Source organism: Apostichopus japonicus, chromosome 9 (assembly GCF_037975245.1).
Source record: "Apostichopus japonicus isolate 1M-3 chromosome 9, ASM3797524v1, whole genome shotgun sequence".
Classification (NCBI taxonomy): domain Eukaryota; kingdom Metazoa; phylum Echinodermata; class Holothuroidea; order Aspidochirotida; family Stichopodidae; genus Apostichopus; species Apostichopus japonicus.
In genome coordinates, this window is record NC_092569.1 from 35647597 (window position 1) to 35664854 (window position 17258).

Genomic DNA, 17258 nt, shown 5'->3' on the forward strand with positions numbered 1-17258 from the left:
GCAAATAATTTGTTGAATGAGAAATTTACTTTCTTTTATCAGCAATTATTTGTTGATATCAGCAGTTACTTGCAGATGTCAACAAGTAATTGGTTATAACAAATATTAAATAAACCATACAACCTACATTTTCTACAGTCTTTGCATCGTGTATCCCGTTTTCGTCAATTATTTTCGGGAAGTTCTAATACTGTTTCTGCTACATTACTGGACGAACATTTCTATCAATTTTCAACCTATTAAACGTGATGCCTACTTTGACCGGAATTGGACACTCCATTTTCAACCTTTAAGGCTTCTTCTGTAAAGAGAATTTATCAACTTTACAGTAATCGACACCCCTTCTGGAAAGCAATCTCGCCAACTTCCCACTTGCAAAATAGCAAAAATAGCACGAGTAGCCATTGATTAGCGATCATGCTACCTCCTTTTATCACTCACTTTTACTATGTATTGATATTACAGCTAGGAGTTATTTTAATTAATATTTCAAGTATATTTCTCATCTATATTGATTCTCTTTCTCTTTCTCTTTGTATATATATATATATATATATATATATATATATATATATATATATATATATATATATATATAGGTAAGTGATTGGAAGTAAAACAGCCAATGTTTGGTTTTTGCAGAGCTTTCGAGCAAAACTAGCTCTTCTTCAGTGCATGATCACCGAAAGTGACAAGGAGTAGCAGGAATTGAAACTGTTTTATAGAGAAGATGTCGGCATGGTTGTAAAGGCAAAGCGACTTACTGGTTTCTGCTGAATAGAGCAGAAGTTTTAGAAATTCCGATTATTTTAATCCGCGTCGGATTATTTTAATCCGATTCCGTCGTAATTGTAAAGGAATTGTTTTGGTTTATCTGGGACGGCAAATCGTTTCTGATGTTTAAACCGAATGGTGCCGTGGTCTTTAGGTTTAGTTCCCAGAAATTTTCTTTCGCTTTCCTAGATTTATCTGTCCAAGAATCGTTCTGGTCAATGGCAATAACACGCAAATTCTCAATTGAATGATTTTGGAGATTGAAGTGATTTGCAACAGGTTGGTAGATCTTTTTTGTTTTGATCGCCGATCTATGTTGTGTCATTCTCATTCTAAGAGTGTTTTTTGACTCTCCAATGTATTGTAAGTTACAAATATTGCAGTAGATGAGGTAAATGACATTTTTGGATAGGCAGTTAATTTTGTGCCGAATTTGGAACGTGCGTTTGGTTTGGTTGCTCTGAAAGGCCCCGGTCGAATCGACAAGTAAGCACGTTTTGCAATTTTGTGTACAGGGCGATGATCCTGTAGTTTCTGTTTTGCTTTCCCCTAATGGGGTGTCATCCCGAAAGGATGCCCGAACTAAGATATCCCGTAGGTTGCTGGGTCTTTTAAAAGCGATGACAGGTAATTCTGGGAATACTGATTTCAGGCGTTCGGTGCCTTGAAGTAGGTGAAAATTCTTCTGAATGATATTAGCCAGTGGTGGGAGACCAGGGTGGAATTCAGTAACCAATGGTACCCTTTTGGAACTGGTTTGACGAGTTTTGTACGTCAATGTTTCGGTACGGGGTTTGCTTTTAGCCTTTTTGATGGCATTTTCAATAGTACCCCCGAAAATACTGTCTGTTTAGGAGGTGTTGTGACAGTTCTTTAGTGCGTGAATCAAAATCGACTTCAGAGGAGCAAATGCGTCGAATGCGCAACGCTTGACTGTACGGAATATTTCTGGTACAGTGACGTGGATGGCAACTGCTTGGTAAGAGGTAGTTGTGCTTGTTCGTGGGTTTATTGAACAAGTCTGTTTTGAGTGAACCATTTTGTAGGGTCACGGTGGTGTCCAGAAAGTGAACGCCATGTCCAGAAAAATCAGCAGTGAATTTGATAGTGTGATGAAACGAGTTTATGTCATCAATGAAGAGTTTTAGATTAGCCTCACCATGGGTCCATATCATAAAGATATAAAGATCATAAAGAATCCAGGATTCTGATCCAACTCAAGAAATCACACAAAACGTGAAAAGAGTCATCCAAAAGATAGTCTCTAACGGTTCCATTGACCGCAAGTTAGGCCAAAACCTCCTGGAAAACGACCCCAAACCTGGTCGCTTTTATTTTCTGCCTAAAATTCACAAAGAAGGCAATCCCGGGAGGCCCATAATATCGGGTAATGGCACAGCGACTGAAAAAAATTTCCAAATTCGTGGATCTCCTCATCCAACCTCTCGTTTCGGCCCTACCGTCCTATGTGCAGGACACTACGGATTTTATCCGGAAAATTGGGGAAATAAAAAATCTTCCCTTATCTTCTCTGTTAGTTACTTTGGATGTGTCTTCGTTATACACAAATATCCCTAACGAAGAGGGCATTTCGGCCTGCACAAAAGCATTCAAACCGATACGTGGCAAAACCCCCACGAAGAAAGAATTGGCCGAATTAATGCAACTTATCTTGACCAACAATAATCTGGTATTTGGCAACAAACACTACCTTCAAATTCATGGCACCGCAATGGGTACCAAAATGGCACCGTCTTTTGCCAACATCTTTATGGGAAACCTCGAGAAAGAATTTTTATCTCGACAAAACTTGAAACCACACACGTGGTTACGTTACATTGACGATATCTTTATGATATGGACCCATGGTGAGGCTAATCTAAAACTCTTCATTGATGACATAAACTCGTTTCATCACACTATCAAATTCACTGCTGATTTTTCTGGACATGGCGTTCACTTTCTGGACACCACCGTGACCCTACAAAATGGTTCACTCAAAACAGACTTGTTCAATAAACCCACGAACAAGCACAACTACCTCTTACCAAGCAGTTGCCATCCACGTCACTGTACCAGAAATATTCCGTACAGTCAAGCGTTGCGCATTCGACGCATTTGCTCCTCTGAAGTCGATTTTGATTCACGCACTAAAGAACCGTCACAACACCTCCTAAACAGACAGTATTTTCGGGGGTACTATTGAAAATGCCATCAAAAAGGCTAAAAGCAAACCCCGTACCGAAACATTGACGTACAAAACTCGTCAAACCAGCTCCAAAAGGGTACCATTGGTTACTGAATTCCACCCTGGTCTCCCACCACTGGCTAATATCATTCAGAAGAATTTTCACCTACTTCAAGGCACCGAACGCCTGAAATCAGTATTCCCAGAATTACCTGTCATCGCTTTTAAAAGACCCAGCAACCTACGGGATATCTTAGTTCGGGCATCCTTTCGGGATGACACCCCATTAGGGGAAAGCAAAACAGAAACTACAGGATCATCGCCCTGTACACAAAATTGCAAAACGTGCTTACTTGTCGATTCGACCGGGGCCTTTCAGAGCAACCAAACCAAACGCACGTTCCAAATTCGGCACAAAATTAACTGCCTATCCAAAAATGTCATTTACCTCATCTACTGCAATATTTGTATCTTACAATACATTGGAGAGTCAAAAAACACTCTTAGAATGAGAATGACACAACATAGATCGGCGATCAAAACAAAAAAGATCTACCAACCTGTTGCAAATCACTTCAATCTCCAAAATCATTCAATTGAGAATTTGCGTGTTATTGCCATTGACCAGAACGATTCTTGGACAGATAAATCTAGGAAAGCGAAAGAAAATTTCTGGGAACTAAACCTAAAGACCACGGCACCATTCGGTTTAAACATCAGAAACGATTTGCCGTCCCAGATAAACCAAAACAATTCCTTTACAATTACGACGGAATCGGATTAAAATAATCCTACGCGGATTAAAATAATCCGAATTTCTAAAACTTCTGCTCTATTCAGCAGAAATCAGTAAGTCGCTTTGCCTTTACAACCATGCCGACATCTTCTCTATAAAACAGTTTCAATTCCTGCTACTCCTTGTCACTTTCGGTGATCATGCACTGAAGAAGAGCTAGTTTTGCTCGAAAGCTCTGCAAAAACCAAACATTGGCTGTTTTACTTCCAATCACTTACCTAATTCAATTATTGTATCTCACTCGAGATCCAGCCTTTCTCTAAATGCAGCATAGTTGTTTAACAGTTTTTCCGTTATTCCTATATATATATATATATATATATATATATATATATATATATATATATATATATATATATATATATATATATATATATATTTGTAAATTTTAATTTTGGATGATAATAAGTAATTTCCTTAACAATGGTACACCAATCCAAAAGTCCCTTTTCATAAAAGTATTACATATTTTGAGGTCAAATAAAATAAAAGAGAATAAAAAAGCTCTGTGAATACAAAACAATTTCGTTTGATTTAGGGATATCCTATAACCGTGAAGATAATTAGCCCTATTTAAAGCGTTTTAATCCGCGAAAGTGGTTCTTTTTTATTTCATTTTACTACTGATACCAACACGTGTCCGTGCAACACAATTGATAATTCAAATTCATTATTTACATTCTCATCATCTTGTGAATAGCAGGGTTTAGTAGCTTCATCAACTACTATTTTATATTTATATAATTATTATTTGCTGGTTTCGGGTAAATTGAAGATCCAACCTTCATTCCTCTGTCACGATGTGGTCTTATATAAACGAACCTTTAATAATAAGACTCACACTTCAGTTCTTCACAATCTAAGCTACTAGTGTTTTATTAATATGACCTGATGATCAAGTTCATTGAATGTTCGTTTAACCAAATCGTCACAATCCTGCCCCCCCCCCCTTTCTCGATCCAACCAATTAACATTAGACATCCAGCAAGCAATATTTTTAAAGTCCATGAGTTCATGACTTCATAGAAGAAATGGTTGTGAACCTCTCTAAGTACAGTCTAACAAAGGCCTAATTTTCATATCCACTGCCACAACAGAACAGTTTTTATCGCGTATAATCCTTTGAAACAAACAAATACCTGTATCTCAAGGAGCACCGTAGATTCCATTCAACATAATATCATGACAAGCATTGAACCACCAGCCGCCGGGATGATAAGAAGTATGAGCACAATTTTGGTTGGCTAAGACATTGTCCTGATCGTAAGTTGAAAATTTCATATCTCGATGGTAATCCATTAGTCATATTCTGTTGAAAGCATAAACGAGAGAGTTTTTTTAAAAGAAGCTTCGTTTAAATTTGAAGGGAACACTGTCGTCATTCTTACCAAATATTTCCTTTTACAATATTTAGCTAAGTAATGTAAAGCACGTAAACGAAGACTAAAGGTTCCTATAACCTAAACAAGAATGAAAGTTAACAACATTGGCCTCAACTTTGGATTGTGTACTTCTCTGAGATTTTTTTAAATGTATTCTAAGAACTTCATTGACATTATCAGATTAACAAATCCCCTTCTCTCTTGCACTCGTCCTAAGCGGTCGATACATAAAGTACTTCATTAACAAAATCAATATACGTCAAAGTTCAGTCAACTGAATCACACTACTGTTCAGAGGTAGTTGCCATTCGCGGCACAATACGTACCGAAGCTCCCTGTATAGCTTCCAAGCGTTATCACGTATTGTATTGCCTCGGATCTAACTCGAAACAGGTTTTAATGAAGATATGCACTGTCATCATTGGTATTGTTGAACCAAATATCACTTCTTAGTTGATGATCTCTCTGAGCTGATATGACGTGTCATTTCTCATTTCCGAGGCAGAAACTATAACTAAGATCACCAAATCCATCTCTGTAGTTATTCCAAGTCTCATAAAATGAAACAGATCCACCACATGCCGCTCCTGAAACAGCTGTATAATAAGTAACCGCTAATTTCATAGAACTATACTTAGTGTATAAGTCGAAGATTTTGTTGAACCATGGTTGGGATTGGGGAGGATCCTAACTCCCAAGGATTTACATTTTCGTTTCACATCATCGGATAGAATGCATATAGTTAGTTTCTTACGACGGCAAAAAGGCAACACTGTCCCGGACTTGTGATTGACAGTGAGATGTAATTTCGTAACTCTCATGATAGTAACCATGGATAGGACATTATTTTAGAAATATCGGTTGTTTAAATTCTTTTTGTACCTACTTTTTACCCAAAATGGTGCCCTACTTTAAAAAAATGGCGCCAGAATTTGTTTTGTAGCTCGGATCGACTTGACGCACTAAGGTTATGTCGTTTCAAGTTCCAGTTCTAACTTAACGTTATGTTTGCTATAACTTTATTAACACTGGCGGGATGGGTCAAAGGGGAGGGGTGATCGAGGAGAACTTGTGGTAAAATATGGAGGGTGCTTATATGAAAAACTTATGAACAATATTGTTCACCAGGTCTGCTTTAGATGTTGCTACGGATTACGTATGGAAATCTGATGGCGTTGTAAATTATGAGGGGATTGAAACAAGTGATCAGATTTTAATTTGTTCGGGCGATATGATTTGCCTTTAGAGTGTAGTTTGAGCTTTGTTTTGGAATTACAATGTCTCAATGATTTGGTCACGAATGTGTAATCATATATATTGCCCTCCAATATATAGGACTAGTAATATTAATCAGTTCAACATAATTGTTAAAATAGCTGTTTAAACAATTACGGTATGTTGTATATATTTATTTAATTTGGCTGCATACGTACGTACGTGTATCATTACAATTTTAGTGATATATGTGGCATGAATTAAAAGGGAACATATATTGGTTTATGGTGGTCGCAGTGACTAATGACCTGTTTTCTTCACGGTCCACTTGATTAGGTCTCTCATCATAATTTGTCGTTGGGATTTATCTTTGTTCCTTCATTCAGCCAGTTGTTTAGTTTATACAGTAATTTTGTGCAGGGTGGTACCGTTTCTTTTCAAACGTTTACTCGGTATGCTGGGTAATCATGACTTGCTATTGCAGTTAAATGATTATTCCCCTATGTTGAATGTGAAGAATGCATAATTACTTTGCTTTTGGATACGTCCTACACAAAAGTCAATAAAAATGAATAAAATTCATACTAAAATGAAGATCATACTACTCGTTCAATAACGGTTCGAAGTAATTTCTAGCTATATATAACCATAAGAACATTAGTGGTATCCCGTGTTTACAAACGTTTTCCAACAGTTATAAAGTATTGAATAATAGAAAAGCTGCCGTAAAGTTGTTGTTCAAACGTAATATTGTTGCTGGTTATATTGTAAACATTACATCTTGGCTAATGTGATACGTAATGACTTTGTCGGTTAAAAATTAACGTTTCAACCTCACCCGTTCACAAAAGAAGAATATTTTCCTCCTCATGTATATGTCAATTTACTGTCATTTGTAAATGCAAGTTCAGATCCTAAAGAAATGTTGTCTAATATAATCATTCATTCTGCTCATTTATTTCTTACTCTTTGTTTGCGGAAGATTTTTCTTCGTTTGCGGAAGTTCCACTAACCTATTTTGCCAGAAATCCAAACCGTTGGTAATTTTACAAATTTGTTCATGATATATTTTAAGGTCATAAACATTAGTGATTTCGTACACAAGCAGTTACTTCTTAATCAACGCGGCGAATCTTTCCATTCAATCTAGGTCGGCTGTGAAAACAAGAGCCCTCGTTGATATTACAAACAGTGAGTTACAATATAAACAATATAAAAAAAAATACGTTTTCTCAAATAACGACCCCAAAATCACAAATATAAGACATAATAAAAATTCATTAATTCAATTATAAAGAATTAGGTCTGTTTATTGATTATATATCATAGATTTTTAATATTGTGTCTCTGCGTATTATTCTGAACAAGTAGACTTTATATTGTATTCCTAACGACGTCAATATCTTTGGATCATAGTGTGGCTGTTTTCATTTTCTTTTGTCGCTTTTGGCGAATATTAACATTAACAATAATGCCGAACTTAAATCACGTGATCGGTTGTGTGTTCCCACAAACTTCGGTATCTGCGTAGCAACACGAGGGTTTTCAAAGTAACTTAGAACATTGATGAGCTTGACCAGGAATTATCCAGAAAAACTCTTAGTTTCTACTAAACATTGAGAAAGGAAGATGAGTGGAATTCAGTTTTCGTGTATCTTTCATTGCTTCCTTCTTGGTATTTGCATTTATTCTTCGATGGCGGGAAGCGTTGGTAAGTAGAATAACGGAAATTAGATTTAACATTTCATATCATTACTTTGACGTTTTGAATTTAAATACAAAACATTAATCAGCGGATCAGTTATTATAATTGTAGCAAATATTCGTTATGTAACTGCTCGATGATGATCTTTAAACTAACGATTCTTATGATTTCAGTTTTTTTCAAGTGCACAAAACCACACTCATATAAAGATGCCGTTATGCCTTGTGATGGTAACTGTAACAATCAAATAGAGGTAATACCGAGTACCGGTAAGTAACAGTTGCTATTTAAGTAATCTAAGAAGTTATGATGTAGATAAATGTAGACAAGTAATAAATGTATCAGAGTAAAATCTGACTTTTCTTTCATTGCCAAAGGAACAGTGATTTCATTTAAGGCTTCATTTACATATTATATTCAAACGTATATGTCATATGCATAATAGTAATTCCAATGAACTGTTCGGTGAATATATAGAGAATCCCGAAATGAGCCCGAATCTTAGTTAAACGCTTTGCTTATTCATGGAAAGTTGTAGTGATGATATATTAACAACCATCCTCTCTAAATATAAACTCTTTTTGGCATTCAGCCCTCTGAGTACTGACCCAAAGAGAAAGAAAGGAAAAGCACCAAGACATCAAATAAATCTGTTTTAGAAGGAAATATATATGCATATTTTCGGTTTAAACGCACCACTCAATGTTTTGATGGCAGCGGATGTTCAGTTATCTGTTTCTTTAAACAGACTCACTATTATAAAATTCACTTTTTATATATAATTTCGTAAACAAGCTTGATTTACTTCCGTATGGTGTTGCAATATATGTAAACGAATGGTAATAAGTCAAACGCAATGCCCGCTATGAGTTCCCGTTGCCGGGTTTTATATCAGGAGTATTGTATGAGAATACTTAATTTAAGTTGTATATTACGTTTAATTCTTGTAGGCAGAGTCACCGACATAAAATTGAGTTAATCTTTAAGTCCTAGTTGAAATGTTTGAATACTAATATAGACAACATTATTTGCTTTCGTATATCGTTATGTTAACCAAATGGTAATGAGTCAAAAGATATGCTCGAAATAATTGTATATGTTTGTAGGTTGCATATCATGATTTCATGTATCGAAGACTGATTTTAACAGAGTCATTAGTTATAATGGCTATAGTATTTTACAACTACAAAGAATGAATCCAAAATACCAGTTTAATACACCATCACACATATCATATACCGTGGGGATAATATCAACACAACGCAAAGTAAGAACGCAACAAGCTGATAAGTATTAAGAATAATTACTTTGCTATCGAAACATTCTTTCGAATATTTCTCGGCAAACATCTCTAATTCTTTATATCTGACAGTTTGACGAGGTATGTTACATTTTTTCTTAGATGGTTAGATATTAATTTAAAGGTTATAAAGAGTTAGCCTAGCTTACATTGGAAACGATAGTAAAACATCTGACACTAATCATTTTCGTTTACAGATGAGAGAATAAAAACGGAAACAGCACTGAGTGGAATCAAATCAACATGGATGCACTCTACTGATGAAATGCGATCATTAATGTCAACCGGTGAAACGCTAACACCATCAATAAGTTCGCTGGGAACGAAATTGAGTGACCGAACAACAACTTCGGTCCACACAACAGATGGAATGCGAATATTACCGTCAACTGATGAAATGACAACACGATCGAAAAAATTGTTGTCAACAACAGTGATGCCTACAACAGGTAACGATGTAGCATGTGGTGTACTTTTTTAAGTATTTGACTCAGTCATAACACAGATTGGTATTCATCATTATTATGTTGACAATGTGAACGTCAAGAAGAATTTGGTTTAACACGGCTTGGACTAATTGAACATTAAGAATGTTGTGTATTAAGGTAAATATTTTATAATCGTATGCTAACGTCCTATCATGTGTCTATGTTTTTAATTATTACGAGACCATTGAAATAAATAGTTTTATTATTTATAGTAAATATCAACAAATATGGTATTGAATTAATCAATCATGAGATTCAATCAATAAACTAGCAACAACACCGAGTAAATGACTAATTACAACCATGCACTCCACAGATGAAACAACATTACTTCGGTCAACCGATAAAATGACAACCATCAACAAAAATGAATTTTCAACAACATCGATGGTCTCAACAGGTAACGTAATTGCTTTTAGTTTTGTTAAGAGCTTACATGTTTAAGTATAAAATCAACATCATATTTATCTACAACTACAGTTTTTGTCGTCTGAAACTTTGCTCTCAGGTATCTTTATCAGCTGATACATTATGAATGTTCGTTTGAGCAACTAACGGACGGCAGTATTAGTTCTTTAGTATGTATACACTTGTTCAAAGTTATTAAAGTTGATATATATTTATCTTATTTTGAATGGGTCTAAAGAATTAACATGTATTGAAAACGATTGGACAGCAACTAACACTGATCATTTCCCTTTTCAGGTGCGAGAATTAAACAAGAAACAACAGTGGGTGAAATCAAGTCAACGTCGATGCTATCTACGGAAGAAATACGTTTATTAACGTCAACCGTTGAAACGCCATCGACAACTACAGATACAAGTACAACTGTGCTATCAACAACACGGATGCCTACAACAGGTGATTTAAAAATGTGTACCATTATGTCTACAATTACTTCAGTTCACAATTGGAGAAACAATTGTAAGAATTAGATAGGCATACTTGTATTCCCTACCGCCTGGCCTTCTCAAATATCTATATTATATAATACTTAGACGGTAAGACACTATTGTAACTTACTTTATTTGATTCAACAGTAACATGTTTACATATTTGATTGCTTAGTTTCGTCTCTCAATCAAAATATGTTCTAACAGCCAACCAATAACATTACCACTCACAACATACATTATTCGCAATGTGCTGAATTAACCTCGGTTTAATTGACCTTTTACATGTCAGAAACAAACTGAAGTGGTAAAGCTACAAGTAACGATATTCTGATTGTTACTCTCATTATGATAGTTAAAATAATTCTTATAGTATTATACTTAAGGAGACCTCTTCTGGGATATAATATCTCCGTTCGGAATTTCTGTTTTTTGTAAACATTTGGCCAGGTGAGCACTTGAAATAACCGTCATGTTGTTGAATGCATAGTAAAGGGCAATTGTAACGACCGCCGACTTGAACATGTCATTTTATTTCAGAATCCTGCCCAGCAAACATGATATGGATGAACTGTTCATGCCAAACTACGTGCGATGATCCCGACGGACTCAACGGATGTTTTAAAAGCTGTGACGATGAACCAGGTTACACGTGTGTCTGTCCAGATGGATTCCTAATCAGAGATGGTGCATGCATACCGTTGTATGAATGCGGATGCTACCACTCGTCCATGGGAGTCATTTCGGTATTTCCACATAACTCGACATTTGTCATTTTTCGCATGTGTCACGTTTTTCGAAGATCTCTTTTAGAGAGTGTAAATAACATCAATATCAATAACTAAACGAGCGCATACATTTCTGTGTCCATACTTATTCCTATTATCAGGTTATTACTTATTCCGTTGAAAAATTTGCTTTCTTTAACCTTTTACGAAATAGCAATAGTAAAGTATATAAGTATATATAGTATATAAGTTTTTCGAAACGTAATTGGAAGGTTATAGGTTAATCTTAGTCAGATTCGGATATCACTTATGACATCTTTAGGTTGGGCAGAAAAATTGATTCGAATATTCGTTTGAAGTTTATATATACCATTCAGAAAATGCAGTAGTCACAACATGCCGATATCCCAATTTTTTTTTTTTTTTTTTGGGGGGGGGGGCAATAACGTTCAGATTATAAAATCAAGACAACGAATATAACGTTAACGTTTCCACTAATGTATTATATATTATTAACCGTTGAATGAAGTCTCATTTGAGCAGAGTTAACATTTTCTCTCGACTTGCTCGTATTCTTGAACATTTCTGCACAGAACGGATCATCGCATCTTAACTTGGACTGCACAAGACATTGCACATGTGAAAATGATGTTCTCCACTGTGAAGAATACTCTTGCAGTCATCATGCAACCTGTAAGAACCAAGGTCAAAATTCATATTGCGAGTGTAAAGAGAGCTACTGGGGAAATGGTACGACTTGTCAAGTAATCACAAACTGTCAGGATGTTTATAATGGTTTGTCCACCGAAGAAGGCATTTATTGGATAAGTCCACCTTCTTGGCCACATGAATCATTCCAAGTTTACTGCAAAGATGGTTGGATGGTAAGTTTTCTTTTGGAAACCAGCACACTTTTCATTTCACTTTTTCGCAGAACTGCAAATACGAAATTAAACTACACCTATTTAAAATGAAATATTCAAATGAGTAAATGTTTTGCGCAAATGCCTAAAATGAAAGGAATCTATAAGTTCTTTTACTTAAACTTTCATTATAAATATAAGTAAGTTCAATACTCTATCAAAATATTGATCGAACACAATGTTAGTATTTGTGGCTGCACGCTGTAATGTCCCTGTCCTTCTCCTAAGCAAACCGTGGAGCTGCTTTTCCCCTGTGATCAGGCAACCAATGCGTTATGAGCCATCTCTGACATTTGGAGCTTTAATTACTATCCGAAGTTGTTTCCAAAGATTACTAACAGCCATGCACTCACTTTATCAAATCTTGGCTTCCCTAACTAACGTCAGAAGTTCATGATATCAGGCTCTGGATCATATTTTCACCAGTGTTACCTTACGATTCGTAACTTGAGTAATGATTTTAATCCTTGTTGGGCTACATGAGATATACCATCTAATTTAACGATCATGTAGGAATTGGATTGAGAAACAACGTTGTTCGAAGAAGATAAATACCATCATAGTAACATCATCGGTCTTTCCTAATTATCATTTTTGAAGTTTTCTCAAAGAAGGTATTTATCGTGGGACAAATTCATATTAAGTTGAGAAATTACATGATCTCTTCCAGACGCAATTCTTGTTATCCGAATGAAAACTGTAGATCTTGTCAACAAAATATTCGGCTTATACACTATGTATAGTTCTATGATTATAGCGGTTACTTTTTATACAGCTGTTTCAGAAGCGGGTTGGTGGATCTGTTTCATTTTATGAGACTTGGAATAACTACAGAGATGGATTTGGTGATCTTAACTCTAGTTTCTGGCTTGGAAATGAGAAATTACACGTCATATCAGCTCAGAGTGATCATCAACTAAGAATTGATATTTGGTTCAACAATACCAATGATGACAGTGCATATCTTCATTACAACCTGTTTCGAGTTAGCTCCGAGGCAACACAATACCAGATAACGCTTGGAAGCTACACAGGGAGCTACGGTACGTATTGCTCCGCGAATAGCAAATACCTCTGAACAGTAGTGTGGTTCAGTTGACTGAACGTTGAAGTATATTCATTTGTTAAGTGAAAGAGTCCAAGAGAGAGATGGGGAGTTTAATCTGATAATGCCAATGAAGTTCTTAGAATACATTAAATATATATATATATATATATATATATATATATTTATATATATATATATATATATAGATATATATATATATATATATACACATTGGTATATTTGTTTACTTCAACGCATGATAGCTGGGACTTAGGTTTACCTCGGGGACAGGTTTACCTGACACCAGGTAAACCTAAGTTTAACCTAATGTTTTATGTATTCAATATATACAAGGCCTTAGCCACAGGGACCATAGGAATACGAACTTGGCCAACCCCCCCCCCCCTCCCATCTTCCCCTCGAAAGTTTCTATCAAATGGTTAACAAATGTTATAACACCCGAAAGCAAATGTATTTAATATATAATGAAAATGATAGCATCTTTGCTTCTAAACACCCTTACCGAGACAAAATTCTCTCAAAGGTGAGGGGACGCTCCTCCCCTTAAGCCCCACCCCTCTCTTAAGATCTCTCCCTAGTACGGACGTCCACCTAAAATTTGAATTAAATTTCTACAGAATTTCTACATGGCATACTGCCATTACAATGCAATTCAAGTACTCCACATTTACATTTCAATCTGTGTTTTATTGACCTTTGACTTGGAGTATATTATTTTGGTAATAACATATTGTTATAACTAACTAAACAAATCTCCTCCCTAAGTTCCCCATCTCCAAACTCCTGCAAATGCTTTGAGTAAATGTTGCATCATTTTATTCAAGAAGTTAGTGAACTAGAAGCTACAGTGATTATAATTTATGAATGGGGGTGGCTGAAAGCTTTATGCCAGAAAGAAGATGCTTAATTAATCTACTGTACTTACCCAATGTACTGACAGGTCAAACAACTGTTTGCAGTTTGATAGTCTTAAAGGTTACAAAGTTCACATCATAATACATCTTAATGTTAGTCATCTTTCAGATCGTTATCATAGATCGTATCATAAATATTTCCTTTTTATCATAAACCAGTTGTAAGCAACGGAAGAAGATGTTTTGGAGCGTGAGAAGCAAAGGGTAGAAGGAATCACTCCAACTGAGTGAGAAGGAGGACATAAATCAATTAAAACAGGATCTCTGACCGTTTCCATCTGAGTGAAAGAAGGTATTTCTTTCTATCTTAAAAGATCACAGAAAGCCACCAAACACACCGAGTGAATTTGTTTGAAAACGGAGCTGGATAAGTGATTGAATTCAACGTTTCAACTTGGCCCGTTTCGCAGAATGAAAAACCATGAATAAGGGGAAAAAGTTTACTTGTTGAATTAAAAAAAAATAATAATAGGAAAATATCGACAAACGTTTCAAACGTTGGTCAAGGCTATTTATAGTACTGGTAGGTATAGTGACAATAATTGGTCCTGGCTTGTGGGCAGGTCAGCACTTTGCTTAGGCTGCGGCTATGTCGGTAGTTGCTATGGAAGCAATAGTGAAGTATATAGTGCTAGTACACGAAGAGCATACGTTATTCCCAGCTTACAAACTGGATTAAAAATGGTCAACTATCTATCGTGATATTTTGCCGTGACATAGATAACCATTTTTAATCCAATTTGCAAGTTAAGGAATAATAGATGCCCTTCCTGTACTAATATTATTCTTTAATATTCCTTAGGGAAGACCGTGTCAAAGGCCATTTTAACAGTTATACAATAATTCGAGATATCTATCTACAATTTAAATCGAGATATTCGAAATTTAATTCGAGATATCTGCAATTAATTTCAAATATCTCAAATTAAGTTGAAAAAATCTCTAATCATTTCAGATATCTCCAATTCAACTTGAGATATCAGAAATTGCATTTTCGATATCTTGAATTTTATTTAAGATATCTCAAATTGATTTTAAGATATCAAGACTAATGAAAGATATCAAAATGGAACATTATTTAAAATCCTCGAATTGAATTCGAGAAATCAGAATTGAATTCAAGATATCAAAAATTGAATTAGAGATATAAAAGAATTCGAATTTGAGATATTCAAAATAGAATTCAAGATATCAAGAGTTGAATTAGAGATATTGTTAATGAAGTCTGCAAGTAAGGAGAAGAAAGCTAATTATAATGTCCTGGATAGCTTAAGGGGATTACAAAGCTGGGATTACTTAGGAGTGTAAAGACTTGCTAATAGGATTAAAGGATAAAGCTAGAGATGAGGAGAGGGGTTTAGGGCAGTTGGGCTGTGGCTTTTGTGAGGTGAAGAGTTAAGGTAATAACAAGAGACAAGGAAAGGGAGAAGCCTAGGTTGTGTGAGACGATAGCGGTGATAGTGTTGGAAGGTAGCAGAGTTTGTTGATGAAGGCTGGATGTTTTGTGATTGTGAAAGGAAGCAGTGGCATTTTGTGGAGTCCGATAATAAAAGAAGAAAAGCATCGAATAACATTGTCCTTAACTTATTAAACCAAACTACGTAATTACATGGTGGTGACGGTTTAAAAGAAGAAATGCCTCGGTGTTTGCCGACTACCATTGTGATAAATCCGCTACCAGCTAAAAGTCAATGAGATTCAAAAAGATATAACTTTAGCCAATGTGTTAGTCATTCAGACAATTTGTTAATTTAACAGAAAATAGGAAAAAAACACAGGAAACTTGGGCGAAACGGATGGATGGTAATCTTTTCAGAAAACATCTGAAGAAGCAAGATCCCGAAGGTATGTAACGACATCATACACCCGCATAGTGGTGGAGCTGACTGTACGGTGGAGATCATTCAACGCCCAATTATGGAGGCAGAGTTGTCCGTTTAAAAACAAGCTGTTACATAAAAATGCATATGCGTTAATCAAGGTGGAAGAAGTCATTGTTTTTGGTGGCAAGAAGAAAGACAAATATAGAATACAGACAGCAACCAACTATGACAGCTGAGGCACTTTTATAGATTTCTTTGAGGAGTTCTTCTTGGACACTTTCTCGCTGAAACTGTGGTGGAGATCGCACATACATTAAGGTTGTAAACCGTTATTTATTGATAATTGCTATTTCATATTCTCCATTTAAGGGTGCATCATGTATAATTTAAGATCAGAGAAAAGGGAATTGAAAATGAACACGACAGATAAAAGGGAGGACCAAACTTGTTCACCAGGGGTACCTGAAGGTCTTCCAAAAGAAATGCGGATAAACTACCTACTAGAGATACGTAAGATAGAAGCACACATTGAAATAGAAAAGTAAAAACCAAATCATGAAAAACAAAAACAAAAAGTCCAAACAAGATCATGAACTGAACAAAGCTAAAGTAGAGGCAGATACAGAAGTAAAACTAAAGCAACTTCAGATAGAGAACGAAACTGCCAAAGTTCAAGTGAACCCAACGTATAAGTGGCAAGTGGTGAAAGTGTAAATTTGATGAAGGTGCCTCGTCTGCATGAGAATGAAGATGCTGATGTATATATCTAAGAGGTTTTGAAATGTTAGCAGAAACAAACAAGTGGGATAAATCACAGTGGGCAATATTTTTGGTTATTTGGTTTAATGTTAAAGAAATTTAAAGCAACATGATATGCTAATTTTTCAAATATCTTGGAAAAGACTTGCAATACAGGAATTGGCCTATAGTGATCTTTCATCTTTTTCTGTTAATTTATTTGTAGTCAGGAAAAGTACTTGTAATTTTAAGATCATTAGGCACATTATACTACTATTAAAACACCTGTTTACAAAATAGCTGAATGGACGAACAATAA

At 35.5% G+C, this 17258-nt stretch overlaps 1 protein-coding gene across 1 annotated transcript; it reads left to right on the forward strand.

Moving 5' to 3' along the window:
* Window positions 1–7911: 7911 nt before the first annotated feature.
* Window positions 7912–17007, forward strand: LOC139973682 (uncharacterized). Its single transcript, XM_071980516.1, has 9 exons — window positions 7912–8066; window positions 8234–8329; window positions 9558–9809; window positions 10165–10248; window positions 10554–10712; window positions 11285–11490; window positions 12066–12356; window positions 13171–13438; window positions 14538–17007. Exons 1-9 carry the CDS (start codon window positions 7985–7987, stop codon window positions 14570–14572), a joined length of 1473 nt encoding a protein of 490 aa, XP_071836617.1. The 5' UTR covers window positions 7912–7984; the 3' UTR covers window positions 14573–17007.
* The last annotated feature ends 251 nt before the right edge of the window (window positions 17008–17258 follow it).

Coding starts and splice junctions, on each gene's coding strand:
- LOC139973682 (XM_071980516.1), top strand. CDS start 7,985: ATGAGTGGAATTCAGTTTTCGTGTATCTTTCATTGCTTCCTTCTTGGT. Junction 8,067..8,233: donor TTCGATGGCGGGAAGCGTTG/GTAAGTAGAATA, acceptor TTATGATTTCAG/TTTTTTTCAAGTGCACAAAA. Junction 13,439..14,537: donor AAGCTACACAGGGAGCTACG/GTACGTATTGCT, acceptor ATCATAAACCAG/TTGTAAGCAACGGAAGAAGA.